Here is a 21,817-nt window from a genome sequence, read left to right as displayed (position 1 = left end):
AGGAAACAATTTGTCCACTAATGGGAGGAGAAGCCAAGGAAATAATGAGCATTAGAGAGAAAGCAGAGCTTCTTAATTCATTCTTTGCATCTGTCTTCACACAAAAAGAAAAAAATACCCCAACCTACCAAAAACAGAACCATAAAAGACAGACTAGGAACAGAAATTAAAGTAGGCAAGAAAATAGTAAGAGATTAGGGTTCAAATCACTAGGACCTGATGGATTACATCTCAGAATTCTGAAGCAGCTGGCAGTCATGATCTCGGAACCATTGAAACCATATCTTGACCAAGATCCTGGTGCACCAGGGAATTACCAGAGAACTGGAAAAGTAGTGACGTGGTTCCCATATTCAAAAAAGGGAGAAAAATTGATCCAGAAAATCACAGACCAATCAGCCTGACATCAGTATCTGGGAAGATACTGGAAAAGATATCAAGCAACAGAGGGAAAGGGATCTTGGAGTCCTAGTGGACAATCACTTAAATATAAGCCAGCAGTGTGCTGCAGTCACCAAAAAAGTCAATGCAATCCTAGGCTGCATTAACAGAGGAATAGAATCAAGATCATGTGAAGTGTTAGTATTGCTTTATAATGCCTTGGTGAGACCACACTTTGAGTATTGCATCCAGTATTCGTTGCCACAATTTTAAAAAGATGTTGAGACTCTGGAAAGAGCGCAGAGAAGAGCAACAAAGATGATTAGGGGGCTGGAGGCTAAAACATGAAGAACAGTTGCAGGAATTGGGTATGTGTGGTCTACTCTACTGAAAAGAATGGCTAGGCATAATATGATAAAAGTGTTCCAATATTTGAGGGACTGCCACAAAGAAAAGGGCATCAATCTATTTACAAAGCACTAGAAGGCAATGGATGGAAAGTAATCAAGGCAAGAACCAACTTAGAACTAAGGAGAAATTTCCTGATAGTGAAACAATTAACCAGTGGAATGGCTTGCTTTCAGAAGTTCTGTGTGCTCCATCACTGGAGGTTTTTAAGAAGAGATTAGATAGCCATTTCACTGAAATGGTATAGGGTCTCCTGCTTGTGCAAGGAGTTGGATTAGAAAACCTCCAAGATCCCTTCCAACTCTGTTATTCTGTTAAAGTTCAGCTCCAGCCCCTTCAGCACAGCTCTGCTTTGACCACCACATCAGTAGCATCTGAAGATGAAGCCTCACTCTTACATTTTCAGTTTTCTAAATAACAGAACATTGGAGAATTTATCTACTCCATTTAAGAATCACCCAATTTGCTTCTTCCAGTGTGAATGTAAATTATTTCATGTGGGTGAATGTTGTTTATTATCTCTTACGACTATAAAACCTGTGTTTCTACAGTTAGTCTGTGAAATAATCTAACTCTCATGGGTAAATGTCACTCCCCTTCCTTTTTTTAAAATAAATGGGGAAATAGATAATTCCCACTTATCTTTTGTGATTTTTAATGGCACTCAGACACCAACTAGGATACAGCTTCCTGTCCCAAGTCAGATCTGATCCTGTTCAACATCTGGTTTTACAAATCAGTTTCATTTTTGCCCAGTATAATACTTCTTGGTGCATATAGTACGTCAAGTGTAATAGTAACTCTGTCTCCCTTTGCGTGCAGTGGTTTCTGCCTTAATACTTAACAGGTTTTCCTGGTTCCAGCCTATTGTGAAGCACATAGCTGGCAATTCCATTATTTATGGATACATGTTTGTTAGGAATAAAATTTTAATGAGCATACACTTGTACAACATCCAGTGCTACTAATATTCTAATAGGATGGGTCTAAGGCAGGGGTGAAATCTACTTACCTTCCTTACCGGTTCAGAAGTGCACATGCCGCACGCACGCGCTCGCTTTGCTCACGCACACGCATCACATGCGCGCGTGCACCCTCTGCGCATGCGCAAAAGCTGTGCATGCGCAGAGGTAAAAACACATTACTTCCTGGTTAAAACCAGGAAATAATGACACCCTGGCGGGTGGGCGGAACCTCACGCCACCGTCACTACCGGTTCTCCGAATCACCTGCCACAATCTCTACCGGATCGCCTGATCCGGTCTAAACCAGGAGGATTTCACCCCTGATCTAAGGCTTTTTTATTAGATACATTGCAATTCAAGAGCCTTGGTTTAAAAGAGCCAGTGGTTTAAAAGCACCCTGTTATTAACACAGCTGCCTGCAATTACTGCAGGTTTGAATCTTACCAGGCTCAAGGTTGACTCAGCCTTCCATCCTTTCTAAGGTAGGTTAAATGAGGACCCAGTTTGTGGGGGCAATAAGCTGACTTTGTATAAATATACAAAAAGTATGAAGGCTATTGCTTAACGCATTGTAAGCCACCCTGAGTCTCCGGAGAAGGGCGGCATATAAATCAAATTAAAGAAAGAAAAAAAAAAGTACATGCTGTACATATTTCCCTGCTGCCCTTGTAAGGGTCATGTGTGACACAAGCCACTGCACACTAATAGCTTGATGAACATACAGGTGAAACTTGAAAAATTAGAATATCGTGCAAAAGTTCATTTATTTCAGTAATGCAACTTAAAAGGTGAAACTAATATATGAGATAGACTCATTACATGCAAAGTGAGATACTTCAAGCCTTGATTTGTCATAATTTTGATGATTATGGCTTACAGCTCATGAAAACCCCAAATTCACTATCTCAGAAAATTAGAATATTACATGAAATCAATAAAACAAGGATTGTACATAGAACAATATTGGACCTCTGAAAAGTATAAGCATGCATATGTACTCAGTACTTGGTTTGGGCCCCTTTTGCATCAGTTACTGCCTCAATGCGGCATGGCATGGATGCTATCGGCCTGTGGCACTGCTGAGGTGTTATGGAAGACCAGGATGCTTCAATAGCAGCCTTCAGCTCTTCTGCATTGTTCGGTCTCATGTCTCTCATCTTTCTCTTGGCAATGCCCCATAGATTCTCTATGGGGTTCAGGTCAGGCGAGTTTGCTGGCCAATCAAGCACAGTAATCCCATGGTCATTGAACCAGGTTTTGGTACTTTTGGCAATGTGGGCAGGTGCCAAGTCCTGCTGGAAAATGAAGTCAGCATCCCCATAAAGCTCGTCTGTGGAAGGAAGCATGAAGTGCTCCAAAATCTCCCAGTAGACGGCTGCGTTGACCCTGGATTTAATGAAGCACAGTGGACCAACACCAGCAGATGACATGGCTCCCCAAATCAACACAGACTGTGGAAACTTCACACTGGACTTCCAGCATCTTGCAGTGTGTGCCTCTCCATTCTTCCTCCAGACTCTGGGTCCTTGGTTTCCAAATGAGATGCAAAAGTTGCTCTCATCAGAAAAGAGGACTTTGGACCACTGAGCAACAAACCAGTTCTTTTTTTCTTTAGCCCAGGTAAGACGCTTCTGATGTTGTTTGTTGTTCAGGAGTGGCTTGATGAAGAATACGACATTTGAAGCCCATGTCCAGGATCCGTCTGTGTGTGGTGGCTCTTGATGCACTGACTCCAGCCTCTGTTCACTCTTTGTGAAAGTCCCCAACACTTTTGAATGGCCTTCTCCTGACAATCCTCTCCAGGCTGCGGTCATCCCTGCTGCTTGTACACCTTTTTCTTCCACATTTTTCCCTTCCACATAACTTTCTATTAATGTGCTTTGATACAGCACTTTGGGAACATCCAACTTTTTTTGCAGTTACCTTTTGAGGCTTTCCCTCCTTATGGAGGGTGTCAATGATGGTTTTCTGCACAACTGTCAGGTCAGCAGTCTTTCCCATGATTGTGATTCCTACTGAACCAGATTGAGAGACCATTTAGGACTTCCGGCGGTGACGTAGAGTCGTGGCGGCACAGAAGAGAAGAGCTCTCTCTCTGTTGCCGATTTTCCGAGCTTTGGTGCCTGCTTTTGGCGGAGACCGGTCCCGAAGAGACCGGGAATAAAGAGGGGAAGCTTTGGGGGAGGCGAGGAGAGGTGCGATCTCCCGCCGTACCGTAAAGAGCCCTCAATCCAGGCTCGGGAAGAAGCCGGCTGGCGCGGTGAGCACAGTCGGCCCAGAGACCCGAACGAGCCGATTGAGACCATCGGGAGCAAAGGAGGGAGCACAGTGCAGAACTGCTGAGGTCGAACAGAAACGGAACTAATTTGGATTACTAATTTCGGCGCAAAACCGAGGAGAAAGTTTCTTTCCTTTCCGGAGGGACAGCGTGAAGAAGGAAGATCTCAAAGTGTAACCGGGCGGCAACTGAAAAGGCGAGCAAAAAGGAAGGGGCAAAATACGGAGCAGCGAAGAAAGTCTAAAAAACTTTAAAACAGACAAAACGAAGGTGAGGAGAAATAACTTAAACAGAGGAGATTAAAAGAAGAATGGACTCTCTTTTTTCTTACCCCCTTTTTTAGCTGCCTGAGCGGAAGGAGTGAGAAAGTCTTGGCAAAGCAAGGATTACATACAGTGACTGTGCAGAATAGAGGCCGCCATACTGTAACTGGAAAAGACTTCAAGAGTTGTAAAAGAACTTGTTTTTTCTTTTTTCTTTATTGAAAACACACCGAGGCCAACAAAAACATTGAAAAGCACTGCTCCAGCTTACCATTATTTTCTTTACTTAAGTATAGATGAATTAATATTAATGCTATTTATTGGAATTAATTAATTAAGAAATATAGAGTGTATTTAATCAATTTAGAAAATATTTATAATACATAGAGATTTAGAAGTACTATTATTAGAATATCATATTACTATTAATTAATTAATTATTATATATTAACCAGTATATATTATTAGAATATTTTCTGTTTGTGGATTTTATTGAATAACTAATTGTTAGATATTAAGATACTAAGAATTGATCAATTGTATAGTCTTTAATTAGATAAGATATTTATTTATATATATATTTATACTTGTAGCTATATTTATATTCATATTTATATTTAGATTTATATCTATATTCTTATCACATTCTTAACTGAATTATATATAATTTTATATAGAGAAAATTAATTATTTAAAAGAATTTATTTATTTAAAGAAGGTTTATTGGATTGATCTTTTATAAGGAGGGGGGAAAAAAGAGAAAAGAAAAGAAAGGAATTATAGAAATTATAGAAATTTGGATGGTGATTTGGGAGAAAGTTGATAAAATACTGGGAGAACAATACAAGATTTTGAAAGAAATGACTAGCACTACCACAACCACGTTGAAAACAGCTAAGAAGCCAACACCATTTTTAACAGGAACAGTGGCCTCCCCAGTGACACAGAAAACCTTGGAGGGAATGTTTGCATCAGACAAGCAACCCAGTACACCTAATATGCCAACAATGCAGGTCACGCTCATAACAATTCAGGAAACTATGGCCAAAATGCAAGAGTGTATGACCAGAAATCATGAACAATCCAGAAAAGACATGGACGAGGTAAAGAGAGAAGTCAAGAATGACATTCAAAAGATTGATGGAAAAATGGACTTAATACAAGAAATCATTCAAAAAAATGACCAAAGGATAAAAGAAATAGAACAAAAAACTGAATTGACGGAAGAAAAATTAGAAGCATTAGATACAAAAATGACAGGATTAAATAAGGAACTTGAGAACACTGTGGCCCAATTAGAAATGGAGAAGGCAGCATTCTATTTGCGTTTCCAGAACGTAGCGGAAGACCGGGAGGAAGATCTGACGATGGTAATGGCTGAGATGATAGCAGAGGCACTCCAGAGAGAAAAAGACGAGATAATTAATGAACTAGATGAAGTCTACCGAGTCCACACTAACTACGCCCGACAAAACAAACTCCCTCGGGAGGTACACATAAGATTTGTAAGAAGGAAGGTGAGGGATATTGTATATAAGATAACAAAGGACGAACCAATGTACTATAGAAATAAAGAAATAATCACCCTAAAGCAAGTACCTAAAAGAATACGAGATTTGCGAAGAGATTATTGGTTCCTGGCCACGTTACTAAATAGAAGATATATACCATTCAAATGGATAACCCCGGAAGGAATGCTAGTAACGTGGCAGGGAAAGAAAATCAAGGTGGATTCGCACAGCAAAGCAAAAGAATTATATGACCAAATGATAGGTGCTGAAGTAACAAATGGTAATAAAGAAGAGGAAGGACGATATATCAAAGGAAAACAGAAGAGAGATCGGGAAAGAACACCACAACAAGGAGGGAAAGCAGATGAAGGAGAGACCCAGGAAGAGGAAGGAGTGCAGACAAGAGGCAAAAAAAAAGGAACAGGAAGAAATAAAGAAGAAACAACAGGAAAGTTAATAAAAAAAAAAAAATGGAACGGACTTTAAAAATACTATCTGTAAATGTTAATGGACTCAATTCACCATCCAAACGACACCAAATTTACAAAAAAATTTTGAAACAAAAATCAGACATTGTGCACCTCCAGGAGGTACATATAAGAAAACAGGATATCAAATATATACAATATAAAAAATTAGGTAAAGAATACGTTTCATTGGCAGAGGAAAAAAAAAGAGGAGTGGTGGTATATATCAAGGAAGGAATAGACAGTAACATGAGGTATGTGGATACAGAAGGTAGGATAGTCATGGTAGAGCTAAATCTTGAGCTCAAAAAGATATTATTGGTAGTAATATACGCCCCAAATAGTCAACAATTAGAATTCTACAAAAAAGTGCATGAGAAAATTATAGAACAAAAAATGGAGAATGTCTGTCTGATTGGGGATTTTAATGCTATATTAGATGTAAGAAAAGATTATGAATGTGGTCAGCAAAACAAAAATAAAAAAAATGTATTACCTAAAACCTTTATGGATATGGTGGAAGAGTTAGATATGGTAGATAGCTGGAGATGTCTTAACCCCGAAGCAAGAAATTATACATATTATTCGAATCCGCATAAATCATGGTCAAGGTTGGATATGATTTGGGTAACTAAGATGTTAATAATGGAGATAGAAGAAGTAGATATTTTACCAAATAATTGGGCTGACCACAACCCGATAATGATAAAGTGGAAAGGTCAGCAGAGAAAGAAGAATAGATGGACTATGAACACACAGATACTGCAAGAAAAAGAATATAAGAATTACATAGAAAAGGAGCTAGAATGGTTTTATAAGGAAAACACAAAGCAACACACTTCCCTACAAAACCTATGGGATACAACCAAAGCATATGTAAGAGGTCTCACGATATCATATAATGTAAAACGGAGAAAAGAGAGAGAGAAAGAATATAACAAATTATTAGAAGAAATTCAAAATTGGGAATGTAAATTGCAAAGAAACCCAGGGGATGAAAAAATAAGGTTAAATTGGTTAACAGCAAAACATAATCTAAACATATTAGAACAGGGGAAATATGTAACAGCATTGAAATATATAAGACAAAATTACTTTGAAAATGCAAACAAACCAGGGAGATGGCTGGCGTATAGGCTGAGGAAGGAAAGAGAAAAAAGAACAATTCAGAAATTACGAGATGATGAGGGAAGGATTCAATGGGCCCTAGAGGAAAAAAAGGACATAATAGTCCAATATTATCAAAAACTGTATGAAAAGGATATAGTAACAGAGGAGGAAATTGAATATTATTTAAAAGGGGAGGGATTGCAAATACTAACAGAGGAAGAAAGAGAATTATTAGATAAGGAGATTACGATGGGGGAGCTAAAAGAGGCACTGAAGAGGCAAAAAAATAATAAAACCCCGGGGACAGACGGTTTACCAATAGAATTCTATAAGACATTTGGAGATTCATTAAATGGAATACTGTTAGAAATATACAATGAGGCCCTAATGGAGGCAAAGCTACCCAACACATGGAAAGAAGCATACATTTCCTTAATATCTAAAGAGGGGACAGATACCACACTAATAAAAAATTATAGGCCGATCTCTTTGTTGAATACCGATTATAAAGTTTTCATGAGCATAATTGCCAATAGGATGAAAATAATATTACAAAATAAAATACACCAGGATCAAAATGGTTTTCTGCCTACAAGGCAGATAAAAAACAATTTAAGAATAGTATTGGATGTTCTAGAATATTATGAGGTGCATCCAGAGAGACAGGTAGCACTGATCTTTCTGGATGCACAAAAAGCGTTTGACCAAGTTAACTGGCAATTTATGAAGCAACAAATCAAAAGTATGAATTTTGGAGAAAGATTCACTAAAATGATAATATCGATATATCAGAATCAGAAAGCATGTGTCTTGGTGAATGGTGACCCAACAAAATTTTTTGGAATAGATAAAGGAGTAAGGCAGGGATGTCCACTTTCCCCTTTACTATTTATTTTAACATTGGAAAATTTATTAATCAGAATTAGAGCAAATAAAGAAATTCAAGGATTAAAGATCAAGAGAGAGGATTACAAGGTCCAAGCATTTGCAGACGACCTTGTTTTTTTTGTAGAAAACCCATTAGAAACAACCCCAAAATTAATAAAAGAGATTGAAAAATTTGGAAAGGTAGCAGGTTTAAAAATTAATAAAGAAAAGACAAAAATGATAACAAAAAACATGACAACAAAACAAGTAGAGAAATTAGTAAAAGAATCCGGTCTGCAGACAGTTAAAAAAATTAAATACCTAGGGATAAATTTGACGGCCAAAACGACAACAATAAAAGAAGACAATTATGATACTTTAGTCCAGAAAATAAAGGAAGATTTAGAAAAATGGGGGAAACTAAAATTGTCTTTATTGGGGAAAATAGCAGCAATAAAATCAAACATACTGCCAAGACTCCTTTATTTATTCCAAACAATTCCAATAAAATTGGATAAGAAATTCTTTGATAATTTGGATAAAATAACTAAAAAATTTGTGTGGGAAGGGAAGAAATCAAGAATAAAATTGAATATACTACAAGATGATAAAAGTAGAGGTGGATTTGGACTCCCGGCATGGGATAAATATTACAAGGCTGCCAGTTTATTATGGATTAAAGATTGGATAACCTTAGATAATCAAAGATTGCTAAATTTAGAAGGGCATGATTTAATGAAGGGATGGCATGCCTTTATATGGAGTTCAGGAAATAAAATATATAAACATTTTAATAACCATACAATTAGGAGATCCTTAATTAACACATGGCTACAAATTAAACAAAAACACTATATGAAAATTCCTGGCTGGCTATCGTCTATAGAAGCAATAACTCACCCCAACATATTATCAAAACAAAAGATTCTAAGATATAGGGAAATAGTAGATGTTCAGGGGAAATTGAAAACTAGGGAAGAGCTCAAAGAACAAGGAATAGGAATAGACTGGTGGCCCTACTCGCAAATAAAAGTAAGATACAGAAAAGACCAAGAGGAAGAAGGAATAGATTTAAAACAAAATCGATTAGACAAACTATTAGAATCAAAAGAAGGGAAGTTAATCTCAAAAATTTACAAATATTTACTCGAATTCGATCTGGCAGAAGAGTTGGTCAAAGGGCAGATGATAGCCTGGGCGAGGAACATAGGGCATAATATACAATTAGAAGATTGGGAAAGAGTTTGGGAAGATAATTATAGAATGACAAAATCGGTACCATACAAAGAAAATCATTATAAAATGTGGTACCGATGGTATCTGCCACCCGCAAGGTTAGCAAAAATGTATCCAAATGTGAACCCGGCTTGCTGGAAATGTAAAAAAGCGCAGGGAACTTTTTACCATGCTTGGTGGCTTTGCCCAAAAATCAAAAAATATTGGAACAAAATAAAAACATGGATATTAAAAATAACAAATCACGAAATTGAATTAACACCTGAAGTCTTTTTACTTGGCATGATCAATAAGAATATTAGGAAGGACATAAAATACCTAATACTCCACATTATAACAGCGGCAAGATTAGCGTTGGCACAACTCTGGAAAATAGACCGTTTGCCAACTGATCAGGAAGTAATACAGAAAATCTATGTATGCGCAGAGATGGATAAACTAACCCTAAAACTACAGGATAAGGAAGATTCAAAATATTTTAAAATATGGAATAGCTGGTACCAGTGGATAAGTCAGAGAGAGGGAATGCTTAGAGATGAAAGTTAGGAGAAATCAATGTAAATAAACAACTGCACTGTCAGAGAGATATAGAAGGAAATATAGTCACTGTGCGTATATATATATATATGTATATATAACATTAGAAAGTAGTTGATAGATGAAATTGAGCACTATATATGTATAGTATATGTACTTGTAATTTGTGTGTTTGATTAAGAAAAACTTGTTCAGTTTTTCTTATAATTGTTTTAAATGTCTTTTTTTTAAATACGAATAAAGTTTGTTTTAAAAAAAAAAAAAAAAAAAAGAGAGACCATTTAGGGGGACAGGGGGACAGAGGTCGACCCCGAGGCCCCTCATATGTGGGGTGCCGCAAGGGTCGGTCCTCTCGCCTCTCCTGTTCAACATTTATGTGAAGCCGCTGGGCGAGATCATCCGTGGTTTCGGGGTGGAGTACCATCAGTACGCTGACGACACCCAGCTGTACATCTCCACCCCGGATCACCCCAACGATGCCCTTGAAGTGATGTCCCGGTGCCTGGAGGCCGTACGGATCTGGATGGGGAGGAACAGGCTCAGGCTCAACCCATCCAAGACCGAGTGGCTGTGGTTTCCGACGTCCCGATATAGTCAGTTGACGCCATCTCTGACTATTGGGGGCGAATCACTGGCCCCCACGGAGAGGGTTCGCAACTTGGGCGTCCTCCTGGATTCACGGCTGTCTTTAGAAGAGCACTTGACGGCCGTGACCGGGAGGATTTTCTATCAGGTTCGCCTGATTCGCCAGTTGCGTCCCTTTCTGGATCGGGACTCGTTACGCACAGTCACTCATGCCCTCGTCACCTCCCGCCTGGACTATTGTAATGCTCTCTACATGGGGCTCCCCTTGAGGAGCACCCGGAGGCTCCAACTGGCGCAGAGTGCGGCCGCGCGGGTGGTAATGGGAGCGTCATGGCGCTCCCATGTGACACCTCTCCTGCGCGAGCTGCACTGGCTCCCGGTGGTCTTCCGGGTGCGCTTCAAGGTTTTGGTTACCACCTTTAAAGCGCTCCATGGCTTAGGACCTGGTTATTTACGGGACCGCCTACTACCACCAATAGCCTCCCACCAGCCAGTACGCTCTCATAGAGAGGGACTCCTCCGGGTGCCGTCAGCCAAACAATGTCGGCTGGCGACCCCTAGGGGGAGAGCCTTCTCTGTGGGGGCACCTACCGTCTGGAATGAGCTCCCCCCAGAGATACGGAGGATCCCGGATCTGCGCACCTTCCGCCGCGCTGTGAAAACTCTTTTATTCCATCAAGCAGGCTTGGCCTAATCTCCTCCCTCTTTTAATATATAAATTTTAAATCTGTTCTTAAATTATTGGGGTGTTTTAATTTGTCTGGGCCAAAAAATGATTTAATTCGATTTTAACTGGTTTTTTAAATTTTTGTATTTATGTATCTTATTGCTTGGCTGTTCACCGCCCTGAGTCCTTCGGGAGTAGGGTGGTATACAAATCAAATAAAACAAACAATTTAAAGGCTCAGGAACCCTTTGCAGGTGTTATGGCTTAATTATCTGATTAGAGTGGGACACTTTGAGCCTAGAATATTGAACCTTTTCACAATATTCTAATTTTCTGAGATTGTGAATTTGGGGTTTTCATGAGCTATAAGCCATAATCATCAAAATTATGACAAATCAAGGCTTGAACTATCTCGCTTTGCATGTAATGAGTCTATCTCATATATTAGTTTCACCATTACTGAAATAAATGAACTTTTGCACTATATTCTAATTTTTTGAGTTTCACCTGTATTAATCATAGTTTGTCTCACTTTTCCACTCACATAAAAGAATGCATCTCACACAGAGTGGAATACCTTTCTTCCACCTATCCCTATAAAACATACTGTATCATTAAATATAATACAACATTTGTACTTGCCATGTCTCTAGTTGACAGGCTGGCACCTGATTGTAAACATGCTTCTTTCAGAGATATCTGGAAAGTTTTTATACTTCATTATGAGTTTGACCAAATAAACTTTTATTATCAGTGTGTTTCATAGATACTTCTAGTACTGAAATAGATGGTCAGTGGTCAAGAGTTATACTTAAACTCATCAATACTTGAACACTGGTATCTTGCCTCCTCTCAGATTTCTTTTCACCAGATTAAACATTCCAGTTTCCTCCATCTTGTCCTTATAGAACATGCCCTTTAGTTCCTATAATTATCCTTGATGTCATCCTCTAAAACTGTTGTAACCTGTCAATATTTTGTAGTGCCCCAAATGGTACATACTGATGTGGCCCCATTAGCACAGAATAGAGGAAAATAAGGACTCTGTATGTTTTTAATACAATACTTCTTCTAATGCAGTCCTTTTAGTTATCTCACATTGCTGGCTTATGTTCTGTTTAGTGTCAGTGATTAGGCCCAAGACTTTCTTCAGTGTTGTGATTCCAAGTCATAACTTCTTGGACTTGTACAGTATGTGTCCATATATATTTCTCCTTTACATTTTTTCCAGTAAAAGCACATCTTGTTCTCCAAGCTTTGTCTGTCTAGATTTGATTTCAATTCAATTTTGTCATTTTGGGTGCTGCCTAAACTTCCCAATTTTATGTCATCATTAACTACAAAGTTTCAAAATTAAATAAAATATTCTCACTTTTACCATAATAATTTTTAAGTTGCTTTAGTTTTCATGGCAACAATTTTCAATAATCTTAGTGATACAAGTATTATTTTGAAACTATCCCAGCGTTGCTGCGGCAAATATCTCTACATTTTGTAAAATAAAATAAAATGAACAGTTGAATTCCTCAGTATGTGAAATTACATAGAAACAAATTCATTGAGAGATTGGGATATAATTATCTTCCACTGCACTAGGCAAATCTATAGTCTAAAAACAGCCCACTGAAGACCTACCAAAAATGCAAGTTAAATCAGTATTCAGCCATGGTGGCGCAGTGGTTAGAATGCAGTACTGCAGGCTACTTCTGCTGACTGCCAGCTGCCAGCCTTCGAGCCTCACCAGCTCAAGATTGACTCAGCCTTCCATCCTTTCTAAGGTCATTAAAATGAGGACCCAGATAGTTGGGGGCAATAGGCCGACACTGTAAACCGCTTAGAGAAGACTGTAAAACACTGTGAAGCAGTATATAAATCTAAGTGCTATTGCTATTGCTATTGGCAAGAAAAAATACCAATTAGTACAAAATATATATACAAAACTTACTCAGAAATTCTGATTCCAAATGCGTTTCATATTTTATCTCTGTCTTTATTTTGTATTGAGCAATCGTTTTTACATAGGTGACTGTCTTGTCATCTCTTATTCACATGATAAAGTTTGGTCAAGCTATGTTTGAGGATGTCTATTAATCTTTTAAAATACAAAAATGATTGCTTTATTTGCTCTAGTTATAAGATATAAGCTCTACCTTAGTTCTAAGAAAAATAGATGATATACAAAATGGTAGCGCTAAAATAATTTAGAAGCCAATTCTCCCAATTTTCTTAAATTGTCCCAGTTTTCTTTTCTAATTTCTCTTTTTTGCACTCTTAATGTCTAATGATGTTGTTATGCCTGCATAGGACAATTGGTTTTTGTACAGATCAAACTTTTGTTGTTGTTGTCAGGTTCTGAAAAAGCAAGATAATTGTTTCCTCCTAAGAACTTCCTAAATGTCTTATATTAATAAACATATTCTATAGACAGTTAGCCAAATACTCATAATCAAGAGGATCTTCTTCCAAAGGATTTTCTCCTACCAATATATGCAGGATTGCCACCTTGTCAGAGCCATTTGTCTACATTTAGCAGTTTAATTTTGATATCAAAAATGAAAGTGAAATATTGGGAGCTGTGTTTTAGAAGATGTATTATATGATACAGACAAGATATGTTTCTTGTCAAGAATCTTATATCTGAACATGTCTCAAATGAATTCATGAGTATAACCACATGGTGTCTGCCAGGACTCATTGTTTAAGTGGGGTATTGTCTCTACCCCTCAGTGTGACTATGGTGCTCCTCGACAAAATATCCATCACATTGTGTCTGAATGTCCATCAAGAGTTTACACAGGCCCAATGTCTGATTTTTTCAACATAGACCACCCTGTCCTTGAATGGTTGGACGGACTAGACATTAACATTTGAACCACTATAAGTCCATGTATTTCCCATACACTAAATAAATAAATAAACCATTTAAAGAACTCCACTTATAGTGTATAATCAGTTTATCTGTAGCTAAAGATAGTTTTAAAGAAAAGTAAAAGGATATAAATTTGTGATGGCAGTGCTACCAGTTTTAGCTTGGGGAGTAATTCACTTTCAGTATTTATCATTAATTGCATTTATAATTATAACACTTAAGTTATGATTTAACAGTTCCAGTAATCAGCATGCAGTCCTCTGTGTAGACTAAATTGTTTCAGAATTTATAACAGTATTTCTGAATCCATCTTTATTCAGGTGGACAATGATACAATTTGGAATGAAGTGCATTCATTCAGTGCTGCTCGTCTTGCTGTTGGCTGTGTCATAGAGCTTGTATTTAAAGTAGCTGCAGGAGAACTAAAGGTTGGTCTGGTATTAATAATATTTTGGCTTTCATTTTTACATGTGAGAGTAAACTGGGTTAAAAATGTCAAAAACTGAAATCACTTCTTCCAACAGAAGTATTGGAGGAGGTCACAGAATTTATAAAGAAGGCACAACTAGCACAGGATAATAAGGGGGGGTGGAGAGAGAGGGAGAATGATGGAAAGAAAGAAAGAAAGAAAGAAAGAAAGAAAGAAAGAAAGAAAGAAAGAAAGAAAGAAAGAAAGAAAGAAAGAAAGACAACTTTTCTACCCTACAGTTTTGACAAGAAAAAGCACACAAAACAGAAGAATCAATCCAGATGAGAGAGGACAATGACATGTCTCAAAGAGCTGACAGATAGATGAGAAATCTGTCTGGCAGAGTATTTACTCCAACAGAAAAGAATGTTTTATCCAAAGGATTAAATTTTGCAGTACATCAGGACAGCTACCAATTGTAGATCCCATCACAGCCACAGTGCCAGCCATCAGAACAGTTAAGAATGAAGGTATTTGCAGCAATGGTGAAATCTGAACCGGTTTGCTATGGTTCTCTGGCTGCACATGCGTGTGGCGTGCTAAGTGTGTGCGCATGGCACCAAAGATACACTGTGTGCATGCACACCAAATGTGTGCTGCGCGTTTAAAAAGCTTAGTAACCGGTTCAGTTAAAAAGCTACTGGTTCAGTCGAACTGGTAGTTAAAAAAAGCTCTGATCCGACGATCACCTGTGCTGCGCAGTTTAGCTTTGCTAGAAAACAGGATTTCCTGCTTTCTAGCGAAGCTAAACTGCGTGCCACAACTGATTCCCCCCTCGCTGTTCTACTTACCTTCCCAAGCCTCCTTTTGGTGCATGTTGCGTGCATGCGCATGTGCAGTACGCACCAAAAGGAGGCTTGGGAAGGTAAGTAGAACAACGAGGGGGGGGATAAGCTGTGGCGCGTGGTTTAGCTTTCCTAGAAAGCAGGAAATCCTGCTTTTTAGCAAAGCTAAACCGCAGAGCACAGGTGATCGTTGAATCATAGCTTTTTTTAACTACTGGTTCCCCTAAACCGGAGCGAACCAGTAGCATTTCACCCCTGATTTGCAGCCCTCGCCAGTGCCAAAACACTCCTGTCCTACCTCACAATTCAAGAAAGAGCAGTGACATTTCTAGGAAACAACAAACGTAGCAACATCATCATTCCATATGTAGCAGGAATATCTGAAAAAGCTCAAGGGGATTTTCAACCACCACAACATATATATGTACTTTAAACCCAAGAATACACTAAGTCAGAAGCGTGTCCAGCCCAAGACTAAAACACCCAGACACAAACAGCAATGTAATATATGCAATACAATGCAGTGAAACATGTGCAGATCTGTACATTGATGAAACAAAACAACCATTTCACAAGCACATGGCACAACATAGGAGATCAAACCCATCAGGACAAGATTCAGCAGTCCATCTGCATTTGAACAACAAAGGTTACTCTTTTGAAGATAGCAAAGGCCACATTTTGGATAGAGAGGATCATTGGTTTGAAAAAGGGGTAGAAGAATAATCTATGTTAGAATTGAACACTCACCCCTCAACAGAGGGAAAGGAATTAGACACCACCTATTTCCAGTTTACAATGCAACCCTTGCAGCAGTTCCAAAAAGATTCCACAATCAATTGCACCCTGAGGGCAAGCCTGAGAGCCTGAGCCATCCCAAGTGACCTCAACAGTTATCAGAGAGAGTGTTAACGACCAGACGAAGGCAAAGAAATACAATCCTTCCATCCCACTCCCCACCATCCTATCAGAATCTGTTCTTCCATTTCCCCACCATCCAGTCTCAAGGGTCAGTACCTATCCTTCCATCCCCCCCGCCATCAGAACTGATAAAGATTCTTGGATGAGAAGTGAAAGGTTTTATTCTCCTTCCTCAAAGAAAAAATAGCCCAGTTGCTTTTGAAGAAAAAAGCACCTTTGAGACAATTGTGGCAGCTTATTTCATGATTTGATGTGAATACCTGTATGGGTTCCTCCTCTGAACCAATACAACTTAGAACTAGTCACCTAACCACAGTTTAAAAAGTTACAATGGCTTTAGAAAAATTTACTTAATCTGTCCTCTAAATTAAGGCTGTTGCATCAACCCTCATGGTCAGGTCATAGCATTTCAGGCACTTGGCAATTGCCTCACATTTACAACTGGTTGCAGTGTCACGGGGCACAAAAAATGCCCTTTGGATAAGCTGGATTCAGGTTTATAACTCTGTGATTCACTTAACAACAACGGTGACTTGCTTAACAACCATAATAAAAATGGTTATAAAATCAAGTCTGGTCACATGATGACTCAGCTTACGACCACAGTGACTTAATGACCAGAGTTCTGCGCTCATAAATTGTCATAAAGACTATCTGTATCTGACTAATATGAAAACAGAATACTTCAGAAACAATCCAGTAATTTTGCTACAGAAATTTTACATGCTTGAAAAATATGTGGGCTTTTAGCATCTAATCTTTCAAATTGGGTAGGTTTTTTTTAAATTAATTAATTAATTTATTTAATATTTGTTTGTTTGTTTGTTTATTTGGCTTCCATTTAATAGAATGGATTTGCTGTAGTTCGACCTCCTGGTCACCATGCAGAAGAAAGTACCCCTATGTGAGTATGTGACTGTGTTTGGACTGGGAATTTTCACTTAGATGTATTGCAATGTATTGGCTACTTGTAATCTTCCAGAAAAGCCTTTGAAGTGGGGGAGTCTTTTGTTTTAGCAGTTGGAGAATTTAGGGTGGGGTTAAGGACAAAATGGATGCCATAAGATGTGCAGAAAGTTAAAGCATCAATTTCATCCCTCCAGAAATGCCAAATATTTAATATGTTTTTCCAGTTGGTTTGGGAAATAAAGATATAAATAAAACACCATGAAAATTTAGCTTTGTCTTTCTGGCAGCATTTCTGTGTTGACTACTTAACGCCTGTGGTTTTTGGTTACTGAAAATAATATTTTGTAAATTGTAGCTTCCACCAAAAAGTTGTGGATGAAAACAGGATTCTGAAAAGATTCTTTTGGTCAATTAAGTGTTGTTGGGATTTAAAACAAGAATTGGTTTGATTGTTGGTATTTTTAATATATAAAATATAATTGTATAATTTAATTAAAAGGCCTATACAGGAAATAAGCCTGTCTACATGTTGAATAGCAATAGACAAAATTGTAAAACTATTGTTACCATTGGAAGATTTTTGAAGCTTATATTCAGAATTTCATACATTCATTTATAAATTCCATTTCCTTTTAGGGGTTTTTGCTATTTTAACTCTGTAGCCATTTCCGCCAAACTTCTCCAGCAGAGACTGAATGTGAACAAAATCCTTATAGTGGATTGGGTGAGTGAACAAAAATTTGTTTTAAATACATTACCTTTAGGTTAAACAGGATCAGCCACCTGAGTATCCTTTTTTGTAGCTGCCAGGCCCATTTTCACAGACTCCATTTCCAATTTTTTTCCTACCGTGTTCTGTGGGCGTGGCTTGGGGGGGGTCAAGTGACTGAGTAGGTGTGGGCATGAGTTATGTCAAGTTGGTCATGCCCACTCAGTCACATGACCCCACCACCACCACCAAGCCGCGCCCACAGAACAGGTAGTTAAAAAATTTGAATACCACCACTGATCCAAAGTCTATCTACTTTGGTGCTATCTAAAATAGATAGCACCAATTTCAGTGATGCAGAGGATATCCTCTCCCACGATCTTCAGAAGATGAATGACTACTGCAAAAAAATGGCCACTCCAACCAAGCCTAACAAAAACAGAGGTAGCCAAATTCCACCACACTAATAGGTATGCAAATTACCAGCCTTCAGTAAAGTTCTGGAACTGTATTTTACAATGTAATAATTCTCTGAAGTATCTGGGGGTAACATTGGACAGATCACTAACCTTCCAATAACACTAGGAAATATAACAGCTGCAAAATTGAAAAGCCCCAACAACTAACATGCTAACACCCTATGGACAACAGCCTTGGCTTTAGTTTATTCCACAGTTGGCGTATGACTTTCATTTCATTTTCATTTTTTCATTTTATTAAATTTGTATACCGCCCTACTCCCGAAGGACTCAGGGCGGTGAACAGGCACAAAATAAAACACATAAATACAAAAGTTAAAAAACATAATTAAAACCAAATTAAATAATTTTGCCCGAGACAATTAAAATTCCCAATAATTTAAAACAAATTAAAATTTCAATTTAAAAATTTAAAAGAAGGGGAGAAAATTAGGCCAGGCTGGCCTGCTGGAATAGGAGTGTCTTCAAAGCACAGTGGAAGGTGCGCAGATCTGGGATCCTCCATATCTCCGGGGGGAGCTTGTTCCAGATAGTAGGTGCCCCCACAGAGAAGGCCCTCCCCCTAGGGGCCGCCAGTCGACATTGTTTGGCTGACGGCACCTGGAGGAGCCCCTCTCTATGAGAGCGTACCGGCCGGTGGGAGGCTTTTTGTGGTAGTAGGCGGTCCCGTAAGTAGCCAGGTCCTAAGTCATGGAGCGCTCTAAAGGTGGTAACCAAAACCTTGAAGCGCACCCGGAAGACCACCGGGAGCCAGTGCAGCTCGCGCAGGAGAGGTGTCACACAGGAGCACCATGTTGCTCCCATAACCACCCGCGCGGCCGCACTCTGTGCAAGTTGGAGCCTCCAGGTGCTCCTCAAGGGGAGCCTGATGTAGAGAGCGTTACAATAGTCCAGGCGGGAGGTGACGAGGGCATGAGTGACTGTGTGTAGGGAGTCCCGATCCAGAAAGGGATGCAACTGGCGAATCAGGCGAACCTGATGAAAGATCCTCCCGGTCATGGCCGTCAAGTGCTCTTCTAAAGACAGCTGTGAATCCAGGAGGACACCCAAGTTGCGAGCCCTCTCCGTGGGGGCCAGCGATTCGCCCCCAATAGTCAGCGATGGCGTCAACTGACTATATCGGGATGTCGGAAACCACAGCCAGTCGGTCTTGGATGGGTTGAGCCTGAGCCTGTTCCTCCCCATCCAGATCCGCACGGCCTCCAGACACCGAGACATCACTTCAAGGGCATCGTTGGGGTGGTCCGGGGTGGAGATATACAGCTGGGTGTCATCAGCGTACTGGTGGTACTTCACCCCGAAACCACAGATGATCTTGCCCAGCAGCTTTACATAAATGTTGAACAAAAGGGGCGAGAGGACCGACCCTTGTGGCACCCCACATATGAGGGGCCTCGGGGTCGACCTCTGCCCCCCTGCCAACACAGACTGCAACCGGCCGGAGAGAAAGGAGGAGAACCACCGCAACACGGTGCCTCCCACCCCCAACTCTTCCAGCCGGTGCAGCATGATACCATGGTCAATGGTATCAAAAGCCGCTGAGAGATCTAACAGGACCAGAACAGAGGAGCAACCTCTGTCCCGAGCCCTCCAGAGATCATCAACCAACGCGACCAATGCTGTTTCCGTGCTGTGCCCAGACCTGAAACCTGACTGGAACGGATCTAGATAAGATGTTTCCTCCAGGAATTGTGGGAACTGTTGCGCGACCACACTCTCCACAACCTTCGCCATGAAGCGAAGGTTGGAGACAGGACGGTAGTTGGCCAATATTGCCGGATCCAGGGACGGCTTCTTGAGGAGAGGCCTCACCACCGCCTCCTTCAAGGCAGCGGGGAAGTGGCCCTCACTCAGCGAAGCATTTATAATCCCCTGGAGCCAGCCTCGCATCACCTCCCAGGAAGCCAGCACTAACCAGGAGGGACACGGGTCCAATAAACAAGTGGTCACGTTCAGTCTGCCCAGAATCCTGTCCACGTTCTCAGGGATCACAGGATCAAACTCATCCCAGATAACATTCTCAAGACCTGCCCCAGTCCCTCCCCCTGAGACTACCCAGTCAGAGTCCAGATCTTCCCGGAACTGAGTGATTTTGTCATACAGATACTGAACAAAATCCTTGGCTCTACCCTCCAAGGGGTCCTCCCGCGCTTCCTGGTGGAGCAGGGAACGGGTCACCCTAAACAGACTTAACAGTGCCCACACCAAAATGATAGATATCAAACTCCGCCAGACATCTCTGGTACATTGCATCCCACTCCTGTGTACTGGTTACCAGTACTTAGCAATATCATACACCCCACAAGACAACAAGCTCTCATTTACTAATGGTCAAGGATGTTGAACAACAAGGCCCTCTCTATTCACCAGGACAATGTGCAGCCCATCACAAGATTGAAATCGTAGGTAAGCTTGGAAAACAGCTATTCAATTAACATCTATCCAGTTTAATCCCGAGAATGCCTGGAGAGAGGAATGGTCCAAAGTACATTCTTGTGATCCCTTTTACCAAATCACCTGGTTTTTACCTGCCTTGCTTTGTATGGTCAAAATTGAAGAGAATTAGGTGTGATACTGGAAGAAGTGCCTCTGCCCTATATCAGTGGGAATGGAAAAATTCTCCTTGTTACAATTGTGGTGCTGATATGCAAACTATTAAGCATATTATGTAAGATTGCCCATGACATGCATTCTCTGGTTCCCTAGAAGATCTGCATGAAGCAACTCCAGAGGCAATCACCTGGATAGCTGAATTGGACATCCAGTTATGAGGCCACTGCAATTTCTCCATAGAAGGGTTTTTTTTTACGTAGACTGTGTATATGTGTTTACTTCTGTCATGTTTACATCGTACGCTAAATAGTAAAAACAATAAGAATATTTTGCTACTTCTTTAGATTGTCATTGACTAACAGATTACAGATTAACAGAGTTGGAAAGGACCTTGTAGGTCATCTAGTCCAACCCCCCCACCTAAGCAGGAGACCCTACACCATTTCTGACAAATGGCAGTCCAATCTCTTCTTGAAAGCCTTCAGTGATGAAGGCACAACTTCTGAAGGCAAGCTGTTCCAATATTTGATTATTCTCACTGTCAGAAAATTTCTCCTTATTTCTAGGTTGAATCTCTTCTTGATCAGTTTTCATCCATTATTCCTTGTCTGGCCTTCAGGTGCCTTGGAAAATAGCTTGACCCCTTCCTTTCTGTGGCAGCCCCTCAAATATTGGAAGACTGCTATCATGTCTTCCCTAGTCCTTCTCTTCATTATAGACTAGCCATGTCCACTTCCTGTAACTGTCATATGTTTTAATCTCCAGTCCCTTAATCGTTCCAGTTGCCCTCCCTCCCTCCCTCTGAGAGATAAAAAACAGAAAAGGAAAAATTGGGGAGAGGGGATCAA

The 21,817-nt window shown here is 39.8% G+C and overlaps 1 protein-coding gene across 1 annotated transcript in view; it reads left to right on the top strand.

Moving 5' to 3' along the window:
* Positions 1-21,817, top strand: part of HDAC4 (histone deacetylase 4) — a 423,752-nt gene that overhangs the window by 351,144 nt on the left and 50,791 nt on the right. Inside the window, exons 17-19 of the mRNA XM_070933431.1 lie at positions 14,465-14,572; positions 17,168-17,223; positions 17,865-17,952. Coding sequence (XP_070789532.1) covers positions 14,465-14,572; positions 17,168-17,223; positions 17,865-17,952 — 252 coding nt within the window. The remainder of the gene's footprint in view (positions 1-14,464; positions 14,573-17,167; positions 17,224-17,864; positions 17,953-21,817) is intronic.

The sequence above is a fragment of the Pituophis catenifer genome, unplaced genomic scaffold (assembly GCF_029215685.1).
Source record: "Pituophis catenifer annectens isolate HBS135680 unplaced genomic scaffold, rPitCat1.0.hap2 SCAF_1, whole genome shotgun sequence".
NCBI lineage: Eukaryota > Metazoa > Chordata > Lepidosauria > Squamata > Colubridae > Pituophis > Pituophis catenifer.
This window is presented reverse-complemented; position numbering and strand designations above follow the sequence as displayed.